Raw genomic sequence first — 16,740 nt, 5'->3', positions numbered from 1 at the left:
AGCTTTTTGGGATAGTTCTCATTTAATAGTGTTTTATAGTTACGCACAGTTGGCGTATATGGCTAAAATTATAATCGTGATTCAGAAACTTGTCCACATTAAGAGAACGTTTGAAATTATAGTCTGCCATTTTGTCACATGCCCTCTTTGTATGTGCCGTCCACTAGGACCTCCTGGTACTGGGAAAACATCACTTTGCAAAGCACTGGCTCAGAAGCTGTCCATCAGATTGTCAAGCAGGTATTGTTATTTATAATATAATGCAAGGCTTCTCAAACATTTATCTTACTAGGCCCTTACTACCAGTGGTTAAAGTCTGTCAAAATGTAAAATTTTTATCAATTTAGGATTCGTCTCCTCAACATAAAATTAACAGAAAAACATTATGGTTATGGTTCTAAAACAGAGACTGCTGCAGCCAGAGCAAGTAATATGTGGCTTAAGGGAAAATTGTCCCAAACCAGTAAGTAGGGGGCACCTCACTGGTTTTAGAAACACTGATGTAGAAAATAATGTGGTTACTGATATGTTTACTGCTCTCAATCGTACACTGATTATGGTTGGCATCTGGACATGCGTTACTACTCCTTGGTAGGAATTAATTTGGTGGTCAATATTCCAGCCAGACAGGAAGACCAGACTCTGGAACTTTCGGGGTCCCAGCAGTTGGGGCCCCACAAATCATTTGTTTATACTATATAATGGGATTACACACATTTTCAAATACTGTATTAGGAAATTGAGTTAATAAATGGAAGTCCCTCATTCCAGTCCCTATGAATTGGCTGAAAGTGGTTAAAAAGAGGGTCTCTCTCCTTCTGGAGGACCCAGCATGCCTGTGGACAGCCCACTTTATGTTAATGGGTGCCTTGTAGTGATTTCATTTATCATGGGTTGTCACTGCAGGGGAAGTAAACACTTGCTATCAGGTTCTTCCCTGAATATTATGGTTGGTTCACAACTTCTTTACAGAAGTAACCATTTTTATATTTTTTATTCCCCTACCCTACCTGCTACCTTCTATACTGGTCACTCTCAATTGACTGTTAAAATCCATCCATATACTGAAATTATGGCTGCTGCACATAGAAATCAACGGAGACAGAAGAAGTTAGAAGAGTTGGGAGCAGCTGTAGAGCGGGAGAGAGATACAGAAGCACAAGGATGCAGCGGCTGAATCTTCTACAGTCTCACCTAGTACTACAGCGACAGCAGCACTGTTTAGCACTGCTCTATCAAAACTTTCTCACATTTTCATGTTCCCTAGTGGCGGGTAAAAAATTCTAAAAATTAGTTTAAAAAAAGAAAACAAAAAAAATACTATCATTGTAAAGGCATTCAGAATACATTTAACATTATTAATATTGTGCAGTGTAAGTTACACACTAATCTACCTGAAAATAAAAATCTGTACGACTGCATCAGTGAAAAATGGCAGTTGCAATATGTTAATACAAAAATGGGGAACTACTTCGCCCCTTAACAAATTTAAGGGATTAGAAAATGGGTCGAAACAGTGCTATTCTTGTGAGTGGACTTTGCCTGGTCACATGAAAGAGCTGAGCTGCAGTATACTGACATGGACCATAGTGACACTATTTTTCTACGCCCAGATAACCCTGTCAAGGTGATGAGGTTGGTTGAAGCACCCATGCTCTTGCCCTAGGTGAGAATGGGAGTTAATAACAGAGTCTGGGAGATTAATCAAGTGATCCGACCTTATTCCACTGTAATAGACATGTAAGCAGGCATGTGTATGAAATAATGTGAATTATTTTACCTTGTTACATTTTATTTTCTAGATATAGATATGGCCAACTCATAGAGATTAATAGCCACAGTCTCTTCTCAAAATGGTTTTCAGAGGTAAGCATTTGAAGGTGGGATGTAAATGTGGTAACCTTTTGTGTGGCTTCGAATAGGTAATTTGTGTGCATGCAACTGGTACCCTTACATTCATTCTTCAGCCTTCAATGTAAAATTAAGTGTCAGTAGAAGTATTGTTCAACCCTTTGTCGGGTTGGAAAGTCCCCAGCACACTTACCACGATGCAATTAATATGTTTATTGTGAGGAATCGCTTACTGACAAAATAGTTATATAGCTTCCATTGCACTTCAAGCAGTAGGTAACTGCACAAGGGTAATTTGACAATAAATACATAATATTCCTGATAAATAGCATATTATATGTGAATGGGACCCTAAGCAGGGTATGACAGGTAAAGTGTGAAACTGACAGAAACTGATTTGCTGATAACAGTGATCAGCTTGGTAGGCTCAGAAAAGAAAATCGAAAGTTGATAGAGAAGATATCCAAATGGAGGGTGGACGTCACAGGGACGTGCGATCAGGCAGAAGTTATCTAGAGTCAACAAAGCGGCAGCAGGGCCTCTCGTGGCTAACATTTCCAAATCCAAAATACCGCAGTGACATTCCCTGTAATTGTTTATTAATCATTCCAATAACAGGGCGTCTTAAGTCCTGTATTGTTATTTATCGTCACTACCTCCCCGAGTCGGGAGTGGGTAATTGCCGCCCGCCGCTTCCTTAACTTGGAAGCTTATGCTTCAATACTTTGTGCCACATTTCCACTCGATTACATTTCATTTCATCCATTCACCTCCCTTGCATGTGGTATCCTTTTCTCAGGCTCCCTCTCCGGCCTGGAACCCCGATTCCCCGCCACCCGTGATCACCATGGTAGGCGCATAAAAGAACATCGAAAGTTGATAAAGCAGATACCAAATTGGATTGTGAACATCACGGGGACGTGCGACATGGTGGGGCAGTAAGTGTGCACACCCCTACACTAACTGACTGACAGGGGTCAGCCTCTGCAACTTCTAGGTCTCCAAATTGGGCACATGGCCTGAGCTTGACCTTTACCCCTCTGAGGTGCTGGCCAGCCCTGCAGCCAGTGTATTGTCTGAACGTGTGTTTAGCTTGACTGCAGGGGGTTATCGCAGGTTATATTTCCCAATGTTTTGGGGTGTACCCTAATAAATAAAAATTAAGCCAAAAAGCAGTGTAGGCTACCTCCTCCTCCTCCACCGCTGCTTCCACCTACACCGCCACATCCACCAGCCAACTCAACCTCCTACTCCATATGAACCTCGTCCTCCTAGATCCAGATTATTATTTTTTATTTTTACGTATTTTGTGTTATTTAAAGTCATTTCCCTATCCATTTGTTTGCAGAGCACTTGCCATGCTCTTAACCACATTTTGATGCCATTCGCAGCCCTCTAGCCCTTTCCATGACATTTTTACAGCCATTTTAGTGCTCAAAAGTTCGGGTCCCTATTGACTTCAATGGGGTTCAGGGTCAAGTTTGGGTCCCGAACTCGAACTTTTTTCTGAAGTTCGGTCGAACCTGAACATCCAGTTGACCGCTCAACTCTAAAATGCTTGGAATGACATAGCACAGGAGGATATCCAGCATCTGTATGACCTTTATCATGCCAGAGTGGTAGCTTTTATTTCAGCATTGGGAGATGCCACTCAGTTTTAATGTGACCCTGCCTCAACATTTACCTTGCCGCTAAATCCAGTTGTACCACTTTGGTTGTATGATCATTGACCAAGCATCACTTGCAGTTTATACTTTGTCAATCTCAGCTCAATCACATTACATTTTCCAGGTATTCTTTTATACATTTTTTCCGGTAGTCTACTAAGCACTGCAGCTGCAGCTCCCCAACTTTCAGACTCGTAGGCCTCATGCCTATGAGGCAGGAGATCACGTTGACATCACCATGACCTCCTGCACTGGGTCTCGTGAGATAATGTGATGACACAGCGCAGGAAAGCACAGTGATGTGTGACAGTGCACATTTCAATTTTCTTGCTCACCAAGCACAGCGGTATCCATTTGATGGCAGCTGTTTTTGGTATCACAGCTGAGCCCCATGTACTTGTAGGATGGGGTGCCATAGAAAGTACCTGTCCCAGGTACCAAATACATTAGGCACATCACTGAGCCTATGGCTTATACCTGCTAGGTTCTGGGTTTAAATAATTGGAAAGAAAGTTGGATAGGTTTGTTGAAATATGCTAGCTAGGTAACAAATTCAAATGACGTGTGATTTTGATATCTGACTTTTCTCACAGGTCAGGGTCAAAGTCCAAATGAGTTTTACATACTGTGTATATGTGTGTATATGTATTCTAAATCACATAGCCAGAGAAAATCCCTACTTAACAGTGGCTGAGCCTATAGCTCAGTGGTGAGATTCTATCTCGCAAACAGTAGCTTTTGGGTTCACAACCCAATAACAGTCCGAATAAAAAAAAAAGTTTAAGATCCCTGGAGACAAATTCAAATGTGTTTTGACTTTGTCTGAATTTTTTATTTTTTTTAAAGGTCTGTGTCCAAGTCGGAACAAATTTTCTCTGGCTATATATACCTAGCAGAGGGAGCAGTAACCTTCAGCGCTCCAGCTGCTGTAAAACTACAACCCTCAGCATTCAAACATGCTAAGCTGTTCTTTTAACTCCCACAGAAGAGAGTGATGCATTCTTGGAGTTGTAGTCTCTGAACAGCTCTAGTGCCGCAGGTTGCTGATGCCTGACCTAGCTAGCACATACACAAGTCAGAATTACTTGGAGTCCAAGTTAATGTCCCTGTGGCTCATTGGTAAGGTCTCTGTATATATATTGTAACTTTTAGGTTCTTTACCTATTAGCAGATCAGGAAGAAGGATGACATTTTTTTTAAAATAAGTCAAATGAATTTCAGATACATTATGTATTTGCAAACTAAATCACATAGCCAAAGAAAACCCCTAAAGTAAGTAAACCCACTTTGCACCCATATGTAACTAAACCCCCTATTGCACCCTAATATAAGTTAACCCTCTATTGCACTGTAAATTAAGTGAACCCCTTATTACAACCCAATGTGAATCCTGTATTGCAACTGAAAGGAAGTGAACCCCCTTTGCACCTTTTAGTAACAACTCCCAACTGCATTCTAAATTGAACTCTTTATTGCACCCTAAAATATTTGACCTGCCAATGTACCCTAAAGTAAGTGAGCTCACTTTGTACTCTTACATGAAATCTTTATTGAATGTAAAAGTAACCCCCCTATTGCACCCTAAAGTATCCTGGCTAGATGACAAATTCAAAATTGCACCCTAATATAACTGAAACCACTTTATACCCTTAAGTGAACCCCCTCTTAGAGCCTAAAGTAAACTTGGAGAAAATAAGAGGTTCACTTATTTTAGAATGTATGAAAAGTTCAAATACTTTACGGTGCAACATGAGTTTACTTATGTTGAATTGCAATATGGGGTTCACTTACTTTCACTCTCTTCCGGCATAGAGTTCCGTCCTAGGGGCTCAATACCGGAAAATAACTGATCTGTTTACTCTCCATTCAGAATGCATGGGGATAAATCTGTTAAGGATGTCTTCAGTTAAGTCTTATTGACTGATCAGGACAGAGATAAAACCGCAGCATGCTACGGTTTTCTCTCCGGCCCAAAAAACGGAACACTTGCCTGAATGCATTTTTTTCCATAGGAATGTATTAGTGCCGGATCCGGCATTCAAAATACCGGAACGCAGACCCAAAAGAAGGTGGAAAAAAAATAAATGCCGGATCTGTTTTTTCCGGATGACACCAGAAAGACGAATCCGGCATTTGAATGCATTTGTAAGTCGGATCAGGATCCTGATCAGTCTTACAAATGCCATCAGTCGGCATACATTTTGACTGATCCGGCAGGCAGTTCGGGCAACGGAACTGGTTGCCGGATCACTCTGCCGCAAGTGTGAAAGTAGCCTTATATAGCTTATTTAAGAAAAATGTCATCCTTCTCTTTGACAGCTAATGGGTCTTGAAACCAAAATCTTCTGTATATAAAACGGAGAGCTTACGATTGAGCCTCAGGCACACAGTGCATATCTTAAATTAATTCTGACTTTGACCCTGACTTGTGGAAAAAAAAGTCCAGAGAAATCCTAGCAGCCGTGTAGTTCTAAATCAGTGTTTTATTTTATTTTATTTTCTGATCATAATATGCATCAAGGATATAACTGGAAGCGTGTTGGCATAACATCCTTTAGCAACGGGTAAATGACCTGTTGATGAACGATGTTATGCCGAAACACGTCCAGGTACATCCTTGATGCATATTATGATCAGAAAATAAAATAAAACACTGATTTAGAATTACACGGCTGCTGGAATTTTTTTTTGCACTACACATGGAGGTTACTCCTTCCCGCTGCAGCATGAATGTGATTAAGTGCTGACTGGGATAATATTCTTCTGTGAAAAAAGTCAGACCTCATTTGAATTTGACAACTAGCTAGCAAATTTCAGCAATCCTATCCAACTTTTCTTCCAAATTATGTTTTGCAAGGCTTAGAACTAGGGATGAGCGAACTCGAACTGTATAGTTCGGGTTCGTACCGAATTTTGGGGTGTCCGTGACACGGACCCGAACCCGGACATTTTCGTAAAAGTTCGGGTTCGGTGTTCGTCGCTTTCTTGGCGCTTTCGTGACGCTTTCTTGGCGCTTTTTGAAAGGCTGCAAAGCAGCCAATCAACAAGCGTCATACTACTTGCCCCAAGAGGCTGTCACAGCCATGCCTACTATTGGCATGGCTGTGATTGGCCAGAGCACCATGTGACCCAGCCTCTATTTAAGCTGGAGTCACATAGCGCCGCCCGTCACTCTGCTCTGATTAGCGTAGGGAGAGGTTGCGGCTGCGACAGTAGGGCGAGATTAGGCAGATTAACTCCTCCAAAGGACTTGATTAATCGATCGATCTGCAGCTGTGCATCATTGAGCTGCTGAAATTAAATTGCTCACTGTTTTTAGGCTGCCCAGACCGTTTGTCAGTCACTTTTTTTCTGGGGTGATCGGCGGCCATTTTGTGTCTTGTGCGGAGCTGCGACCAAGTGCATTTAACCCTCAATGGTGTGGTTGTTTTTTGGCTAAAGCCTACATCAGGGTGAAGCTGTCACACAAAGTGCATTTAACCAGCAATAGTCTGTTCATTTTTTGGCCATATACTACATCAGGGGCAAGCTGCGCCCGTCACCAAGTGCATTTAACCCTCAATGGTGTGGTTGTTTTTTGGCTAAAGCCTACATCAGGGTGAAGCTGTCACACAAAGTGCATTTAACCAGCAATAGTCTGTTCATTTTTTGGCCATATACTACATCAGGGGCAAGCTGCGCCCGTCACCAAGTGCATTTAACCCTCAATGGTGTGGTTGTTTTTTGGCTAAAGCCTACATCAGGGTCAAGCTGTCACACAAAGTGCATTTAACCAGCAATAGTCTGTTCATTTTTTGGCCATATACTACATCAGGGGCAAGCTGCGCCCGTCACCAAGTGCATTTAACCCTCAGTAGTGTGGTTGGTCAAGCTGTCACACCAAGTGCATTTAACCAGCAATAGTCTGTTCATTTTTTGGCCATATACTACATCAGGGGCAAGCTGCACCCGTCACCAAGTGCATTTAACCCTCAATGGTGTGGTTGGTCAAGCTGTCACACCAAGTGCATTTAACCAGCAATAGTCTGTTCATTTTTTGGCCATATACTACATCAGGGGCAAGCTGCGCCTGTCACCAAGTGCATTTAAACCCCAGTAGTGTGGTTGGTCAAGCTGTCACACCAAGTGCATTTAACCAGCAATAGTCTGTTCATTTTTTGGCCATATCCCAGTCTAATTCTGTCACTAAATCCATACCGGTCACCCAGCGCCTAAATACTAGGCCTCAAATTTATATCCCGCTAAATCTGTCGTTACCGCTGTCCTGTTGTGGATGGGCAAGTTATTTAGTGTCCGTCAAAGCACATTTTTTGTTCTGGGTTGAAATACAATTCCCAATTTAGCAATTTCATAATTTAGTGGTTTCTGCTATATCAGAGCTATTTGAAATCTATCCCTAAAAGGGTATATAATATTCAAGGTGCACATAGGGTCATTCAGAATAACTTCACACACACGCTACTGTGCATTTCCAAGTCTAATTCTGTTAGTAAATCCATACCGGTCACCCAGCGCCTAAATACTAGGCCTCAAATTTATATTCAGCTGAATTTGAATACAATACATTGGGCCAAATAATATTTTTGTTGTTGTGGTGAACCATAACAATGAGGAAAACATCTAGTAAGGGACGCGGACGTGGACATGGTCGTGGTGGTGTTAGTGGACCCTCTGGTGCTGGGAGAGGACGTGGCCGTTCTGCCACATCCACACGTCCTAGTGTACCAACTACCTCAGGTCCCAGTAGCCGCCAGAATTTACAGCGATATATGGTGGGGCCCAATGCCGTTCTAAGGATGGTAAGGCCTGAGCAGGTACAGGCATTAGTCAATTGGGTGGCCGACAGTGGATCCAGCACGTTCACATTATCTCCCACCCAGTCTTCTGCAGAAAGCGCACAGATGGCGCCTGAAAACCAACCCCATCAGTCTTGTCACATCACCCCCATGCATATCAGGGAAACTGTCTGAGCCTCAAGTTATGCAGCAGTCTCTTATGCTGTTTGAAGACTCTGCTGGCAGGGTTTCCCAAGGGCATCCACCTAGCCCTTCCCCAGCGGTGGAAGACATAGACTGCACTGACGTACAACCACTTATGTTTCCTGATGATGAGGACATGGGAATACCACCTCAGCATGTCTCTGATGATGACGAAACACAGGTGCCAACTGCTGCGTCTTTCTGCAGTGTGCAGACTGAACAGGAGGTCAGGGATCAAGACTGGGTGGAAGACGATGCAGGGGACGATGAGGTCCTAGACCCCACATGGAATGAAGGTCGTGCCACTGACTTTCACAGTTCGGAGGAAGATGCAGTGGTGAGACCGAGCCAACAGCGTAGCAAAAGAGGGAGCAGTGGGCAAAAGCAGAACACCCGCCGCCAAGAGACTCCGCCTGCTACTGACCGCCGCCATCTGGGACCGAGCACCCCAAAGGCAGCTTCAAGGAGTTCCCTGGCATGGCACTTCTTCAAACAATGTGCTGACGACAAGACCCGAGTGGTTTGCACGCTGTGCCATCAAAGCCTGAAGCGAGGCATTAACGTTCTGAACCTGAGCACAACCTGCATGACCAGGCACCTGCATGCAAAGCATGAACTGCAGTGGAGTAAACACCTTAAAACCAAGGAAGTCGGTCAGGCTCCCCCTGCTACCTCTTCTGCTGCTGCCGCCTCGGCCTCTTCTGCTGCTGCCGCCTCGGCCTGTTCTGCTGCTGCCGCCTCGGCCTCTTCCTCCGCCTCTTGAGGAACGTTGGCACCTGCCGCCCAGCAAACAGGGGATGTACCACCAACACCACCACCACCTCCGTCACCAAGCGTCTCAACCATGTCACACGGCAGCGTTCAGCTCTCCATCTCACAAACATTTGAGAGAAAGCGTAAATTCCCACCTAGCCACCCTCGATCCCTGGCCCTGAATGCCAGCATTTCTAAACTACTGGCCTATGAAATGCTGTCATTTAGGCTGGTGGACACAGACAGCTTCAAACAGCTCATGTCGCTTGCTGTCCCACAGTATGTTGTTCCCAGCCGCCACTACTTCTCCAAGAGAGCCGTGCCTTCCCTGCACAACCAAGTATCCGATAAAATCAAGTGTGCACTGCGCAACGCCATCTGTAGCAAGGTCCACCTAACCACAGATACGTGGACCAGTAAGCACGGCCAGGGACGCTATATCTCCCTAACTGCACACTGGGTAAATGTAGTGGCAGCTGGGCCCCAGGCGGAGAGCTGTTTGGCGCACGTCCTTCCGCCGCCAAGGATCGCAGGGCAACATTCTTTGCCTCCTGTTGCCACCTCCTCCTTCTCGGCTTCCTCCTCCTCTTCTTCCACCTGCTCATCCAGTCAGCCACACACCTTCACCAGCAACTTCAGCACAGCCCGGGGTAAACGTCAGCAGGCCATTCTGAAACTCATATGTTTGGGGGACAGGCCCCACACCACACAGGAGTTGTGGCGGGGTATAGAACAACAGACCGACGAGTGGTTGCTGCCGGTGAGCCTCAAGCCCGGCCTGGTGGTGTGTGATAATGGGCGAAATCTCGTTGCAGCTCTGGGACTAGCCAATTTGACGCACATCCCTTGGTTTGCGCATGTGCTGAATTTGGTGGTGCAGAAGTTCATTCACAACTACCCCGACATGTCAGAGCTGCTGCATAAAGTGCGGGCCGTCTGTTCGCGCTTCCGGCGTTCACATCCTGCTGCTGCTCGCCTGTCTGCGCTACAGCGTAACTTCGGCCTTCCCGCTCACCGCCTCATATGCGACGTGCCCACCAGGTGGAACTCCACCTTGCACATGCTGGACAGACTGTGCGAGCAGCAGCAGGCCATAGTGGAGTTTCAGCTGCAGCACGCACGGGTCAGTCGCACTACAGAACAGCACCACTTCACCACCAATGACTGGGCCTCCATGCGAGACCTGTGTGCCCTGTTGCGCTGTTTCGAGTACTCCACCAACATGGCCAGTGGCGATGACGCCGTTATCAGCGTTGCAATACCACTTCTATGTCTCCTTGAGAAAACACTTAGGGCGATGATGGAAGAGGAGGTGGCCCAGGAGGAGGAGGAGGAAGAGGGGTCATTTTTAGCACTTTGAGGCCAGTCTCTTCGAAGTGACTCAGAGGGAGGTTTTTGGCAACAGCAGAGGCCAGGTACAAATGTGGCCAGCCAGGGCCCACTACTGGAGGATGAGGATGAGGATGAAGCATGGTGGAACAGTACGTGTGCACACCCCTCCACGTACTGACTGATGGTTCGGCCCCATTCAACTTCTGGGTCTCTAAATTGTCCACGTGGCCAGAGCTAGCCTTTTATGCCTTGGAGGTGCTGGCCTGCCCGGCGGCCAGCGTTTTGTCTGAACGTGTATTCAGCACGGCAGGGGGCGTCATTACAGACAAACGCAGCCGCCTGTCTACAGCCAATGTGGACAAGCTGACGTTCATAAAAATGAACCAGGCATGGATCCCACAGGACCTGTCCGTCCCTTGTCCAGATTAGACATTAACTACCTCCCCTTAACCATATATTATTGGACTCCAGGGCACTTCCTCATTCAATCCTATTTTTATTTTCATTTTACCATTATATTGCGAGGCTACCCAAAGTTGAATGAACCTCTCCTCTGTCTGGGTGCCAGGGCCTAAATATATGCCAATGGACTGTTCCAATGTTGGGTGACGTGAAGCCTGATTCTCTGCTATGACATGCAGACTAATTCTCTGCTGACATGAAGCCAGATCCTCTGTTACGGGACCTCTCTCCTCTGCCTGGGTGCTGGGCCTAAATTTATGAAAATGGACTCTTACAGTGGTGGCTGATGTGAAGCCTGATTCTCTGCTATGACACGAAGACTGATTCTCTGCTGACATGAAGCCAGATTGTCTGTTACGGGACCTCTCTCCTCTGCCTGGGTGCTGGGCCTAAATTTATGAAAATGGACTCTTACAGTGGTGGGTGACGTGAAGCCTGATTCTCTGCTATGACATGAAGACTGATTCTCTGCTGACATGAAGCCAGATCCTCTGTTACGGAACCTCTCTCCTCTGCCTGGGTACTGGGCCTAAATATTTGACAATGGACTGTTGCAGTGGTGGCTGACGTGAAGCCTGATTTTCTGCTATGACATGCAGACTGATTCTCTGCTGACATGAAGCCAGATCCTCTGTTACGGAACATCTCTCCTCTGCCTGGGTGCTGGGCCTAAATTTATGAAAATGGACTGTTGCAGTGGTGGGTGACGTGAAGCCTGATTCTCTGCTATGATATGAAGACTGATTCTCTGCTGACATGAAGCCAGATTCTCTGTTACGGGACCTCTCTCCTCTGCCTGGGTGCCGGGGCCTAAATATCTGAGAATGGACTGTTCCAGTGGTGGGTGACGGGAAGCCAGATTCTCTGCTATGGGACCTCTCTCCAATTGATTTTGGTTAATTTTTATTTATTTAATTTTTATTTTAATTTATTTCCCTATCCACATTTGTTTGCAGGGGATTTACCTACATGTTGCTGCCTTTTGCAGCCCTCTAGCCCTTTCCTGGGCTGTTTTACAGCCGTTTTAGTGCTGAAAAGTTCCCGAACCCGAACATTTTCGGGAAGTTCGGCCGAACTTCTCGAACCCGAACATCCAGGTGTTCGCTCAACTCTACTTAGAACCCAAAACCTAGTAGATATAAACCATAGGCTTACTGCTTATTTGATTAGATATTCAGGCAGCAATATAGAATAGGCAAACAAATATACATGTTTAGGTATTGAGAAGTCAGTCAGGGGTCATTTGGCATTGCCAAAAAGCCAGTGCATGCGTTGTATCCCCTTCAAGACGTCATCTGTAAAAGTGCTATGCTTGGCCTTCCTCTTCTGTGACACCACCAACATTTTGGGTACACACACACCGATGAACTGTAGTGTGCTCTTTTCACCTACTATATATTGTCTAACTTTGGCCCTAACAGATTCTTTAGTTTTATCAACACACTTGTGTCACTCTGCATTTGATACATTACCAGGCTGCCTGCACCAGTGTGTGACATGTTGCCTATATGTGTCTTGCATTTATATGTAATTTACATGAGATGAGCACATATTACCCTTTAATTCCAGGATGAGATGTAGACATAGGACAGATAGAAAATGTATCTGTGCTTATCCTCTTGTATTGTTTTTAACCACATTTATTTAATTTTGTATGTTTTCTCTCCATCTATTTAGTTATTGTATTTTTTTCCATTATTATTAGGTCACGTTCCATTTACATGTTAATTATTATGAATATTATGTATTGTCATTTTATACACATTCACATTTTCCTGACAAAGGTCATATGGCACTGAAATGCTTGACTAAATCTGGATACATACTGCTTGCACTGGCAAATAAAGGGGATGTACCTTGAACAGTTTACACTAATGGGGTCATTTATCAAACTGGTGTAAAGTAGAACTGACTTAGTTGCCTATAGCGACCAATTGGATTCTATTCTATTATTTTTCAAAGGAACTGTCAAAAATTAAGTGTAATATGATTGGTTAAGGGCAACTAAGCCAATTCTACTTTACACCAGTTTGATAAATGACCCCATAAGTGTTTAATCACAAACAAAATTAACAGTAATTGCATTGTAATAAGGGTGCTGTGAACTTTTCTATACTGTATTGGGCTTGTGCCATCAGGGCATACTATATTTGTGTCTAAGGGCACGGCCACATGGTCAAATTTCCAGATTTATTTTGGAAGCCCAAACCAGGAGTGAATAAAAAAATAAAAAAAGTCTGTCATTTATACTTTCTCTTTTTATGTGATCAAATACGGATTTTGGCTTCCAACACTGCATCATTAAACCTGACACTGTATCGGTACCCCATCTTATCCCCTTATCACCAGCTGTCTGCATTTAAAGTTTACTTGACACTTTTGCCAATAAAAGTTACCAGTTAGGCCTCATGCACACGACAATATGTATTTTGTGGTCTGCAAAACCCCGATCCACAAAATATGGATGACATGTGACATCTGTTTTCTTTTGCATCCATATGTCCGTTCTGCAAAAGGTAGAACATGTCCTATTCTTGGCGACAAAAGGTTGTCCACTGACCCATTGAAGACCATGAAGGATATTAACTAAGGGCATTACTCAACTATTGTTACATAAAAAGTGACATGATGGCGCACAGCATATGTGCACCATAGTTTGCAGCTTGTTAGAGGCCAGGCTTCACAATACCTGACGGATTTACTGTTACTTTTGTCAGAAAGTACTGGAAGTTATAGATGAACTCTTATCCAATCTAGTTGGTGTCGCCTACAGTATCTGGCACTTTGCAGGGCAAAGAAGTGCTTAATTTATTAAGAGGCATCAGCCTCTTAATAAAAGAGGCATATATTACACCAGTGCAGGGAGATCAAGACTGGTATATGGGTATGCCAGTTTTGATAAATGTGCCTCAATAGGTCCGCAAAAAAGGTGGCCTCAACGCGGACATCATCCGTAAAATATATACGGTCATGTGCATGAGGTTGTAAGATTAGTTGTACATAAATGCCAGCATTGTTATGGACATTTTGTGTATATCGGGGATGGCCAACCTGAGGCTCTCCAAATGTTGCAAAACTCTAATTCCCAGCATGCCCACACTGCCTATAGCTACCAGTCTACAGCAGGGCGTGGTGGGAGTTATAGTTTTACAACTGCTGGATAGCGGCAGATTGGCCATCCCTGGTGTATACAAATAAAATATAACATTTCTACTACCTTGTTTCAGAGCGGCAAGTTAGTAACCAAGATGTTTCAGAAGATTCATGAAGTCATAGCTGACAGCGATGCTCTAGTGTTTGTGTTGATCGATGAGGTAATCAGCTCAAATTATTTGGCTTTTAAGCATACTAAACCTAGAGAGACACAGCAGCGCTAGCAAGATTTATATTTAGTTTCATATAACAATGCAGAGGAGGAAAAAAATCGTGTCCATCCACAAGTGCAAGCTTGGATCAGAATTTATTCAGTAGTTTTTTAAATTTGTGTGTGTGCTTTTAAAACCCTATTTGTGGATGGGACCTTGAAAACTCCATCTATATGTATTGTACTGTGCAGAATTTACAACAGTCTGCAACAATTCTGTCATGTCTAAATGTAGAATAAAAAATATTGTGCGCAAAACAGATGCAACCTACTATGTAGATACCATAAAATAAAAGGTAATGACTGTCAAACAGCTATGTACTTGAATGTAAAGGTGTTATCTCACTTCAGCAAATGGCATTTATCATGTAGAGAAAGTGAATACAAGCACCATACTAATGTATTGTGATTGTCCCTATTACTTCCTTTGCTGGCTTTATTACTGTATTACTTTGCTTTATAAGACACACTTTTTCCCCCCAAAATGGGGGGGGGGGGGGAGGGGGAGGAATGGCAGTGCATCTTATAAAACGAATGGTGCAATTTTTACATTGCGAAGGGGCAGGGAAGAGGCATGGTTATTTTGACTTGAAGCAAGGAGGCCACTGTCCCCTTGACTTCAAGCATGACTAGAGAAGCACGCCGGAAGAAAATTATCACTGGAAACACACTACTGGCTACTGTCGGGTACTGCAGGCGGCTTGGTATGGTTTTTGGAGGTGACAGGTTCCCTTTAAACTACCGTAATTGGCTGTAGTAGAGCTGAAACGATTACTCGATTGAATTGAGTAATTTGACACACAAAAATCCTTGATGCGATTCGTTTGTGACATGTGACCACGGAGCGGGAGTGAAGCGCTTGCTATTACTCACCACTCCATGGTCACCCACCGGCCCGTACCGCGTGTATCCTTCCTGACACATCGTCAGGACATAGTGCACGTAAGTGTGCACTATGACCCGACGCTGTCTGACATCAGGATGACAGTGCAGCGCGTAGAGAATAAAATGGAGGAGCTGTGCATCCGCACCCCTAAAAGAAAGGTAAGTATTTTATTTCACTGGCGCTGGGGACGTGGCACTGAAGGGGGACAGCCTGGTGGCTTTGAAGGGGGACAGATGGCAATGGAGGCATTGGGGGAGGGGGACATGGCAATGGATGGCATGGAGGCACTGGGGGAGGGGGACATGGCAATGGATGGCATGGAGGCACTGGGGGAGGGGGACATGGTAGTGACTGGCATGGAGGGGCAGATGGCACTGGGGGAGTGGGGTGCATGGCATGGAGGGGCAGATGGCACTGGGGGAGTGGGGGACATGGTGGATGGCATGGAGGCACTGGATGAGGGGGACTGATGGCAATGGAGGCACTGGGGAGGGGGACATGGCAATGGATGGCATTGTAAAAATAACACCACACAACAACAACAACAAAAAAAAATAACATTTTCATCTGCTACTGGGCAAAAACCCTTTGTCCTATACTAAGGCTACTTTCACACAGGCATTTTGAATTCCGTTTGTGAGATCAGTTTCAGGGATCTCACAAACGGTTCAGAATGCATCAGTTTGCCTCCGTTCCAGCTCCATTCTGCTCTGGATGCGGACACTAAAACGCTGCTTGCAGCATTTTGGTGTCCGCCTAGTGATGCGGAGCCAGTCCTGACTTACAATGTAAGTCAATGGGGACGGATCCGTTTTCACTGACACAATATGGTGCAATTGTAAACGCATCAATCCCCCATTGACTTTCAATGTAAGTCAGGACGGAACCGTTTTGACTTTGTTCTTCATAATGCAAACGTATCCGTTCTGAACGGATCCGTCTGTGCAGATACATGACGGATCCGCACCTAGCGCAGATGTGAAAGTAGCCTAAATCGAGTGTGCGGATTACAAATCTGAAGTCAGAATTGTTATAACACGTCACAGAATTTTGCTATGCATAAGTATGCCTAAATGAATTAAGCACTTGGAAAGGATTGAGTAATTTTGAACAGAACGAGTTTTACTCCAACAATTTCCTGATCTACATCAAAGTTTGCGTAGTTAACAGTGTATGAAAATGTAATGGAATAACAAAATTTAGAAAAGTCTCTAGTTTTTCAGTTTAAAAGTCTTACTTGAGCAAGGCCCGGTACTGTTAATAATGCTTCAGGCATCTGCTTTTGCATTTGTGAACGGTCATATTGTCCTGTTGCAAAAACCAGCTGTAGTCCCCCATCATGTTGGGTTTCCAGCGGCCTTGATACCTGTTCTCCATTGTAGAAATATCTTTATTCAACCGCTTTCCATGTTCGTCACTTACGTGTCCCAAATTGGGTGGGAAAAA

At 44.4% G+C, this 16,740-nt stretch overlaps 1 protein-coding gene across 8 annotated transcripts in view; it reads left to right on the top strand.

Annotated features, from left to right (window-relative positions):
* Nucleotides 1-16,740, top strand: part of TRIP13 (thyroid hormone receptor interactor 13) — a 173,176-nt gene that overhangs the window by 89,151 nt on the left and 67,285 nt on the right. For all 8 annotated transcript variants that reach the window (XM_044294133.1, XM_044294129.1, XM_044294134.1 and 5 more), the window contains 3 exons: nucleotides 168-240; nucleotides 1,803-1,866; nucleotides 14,272-14,358. In XM_044294133.1, the coding sequence (XP_044150068.1) occupies nucleotides 168-240; nucleotides 1,803-1,866; nucleotides 14,272-14,358 (224 nt within the window). The remainder of the gene's footprint in view (nucleotides 1-167; nucleotides 241-1,802; nucleotides 1,867-14,271; nucleotides 14,359-16,740) is intronic.

Source organism: Bufo gargarizans, chromosome 5 (genome assembly GCF_014858855.1).
Source record: "Bufo gargarizans isolate SCDJY-AF-19 chromosome 5, ASM1485885v1, whole genome shotgun sequence".
Classification (NCBI taxonomy): domain Eukaryota; kingdom Metazoa; phylum Chordata; class Amphibia; order Anura; family Bufonidae; genus Bufo; species Bufo gargarizans.
The sequence above is the reverse complement of the archived record's forward strand: the minus strand, read 5'-3'. Positions and strand labels throughout refer to the sequence as shown.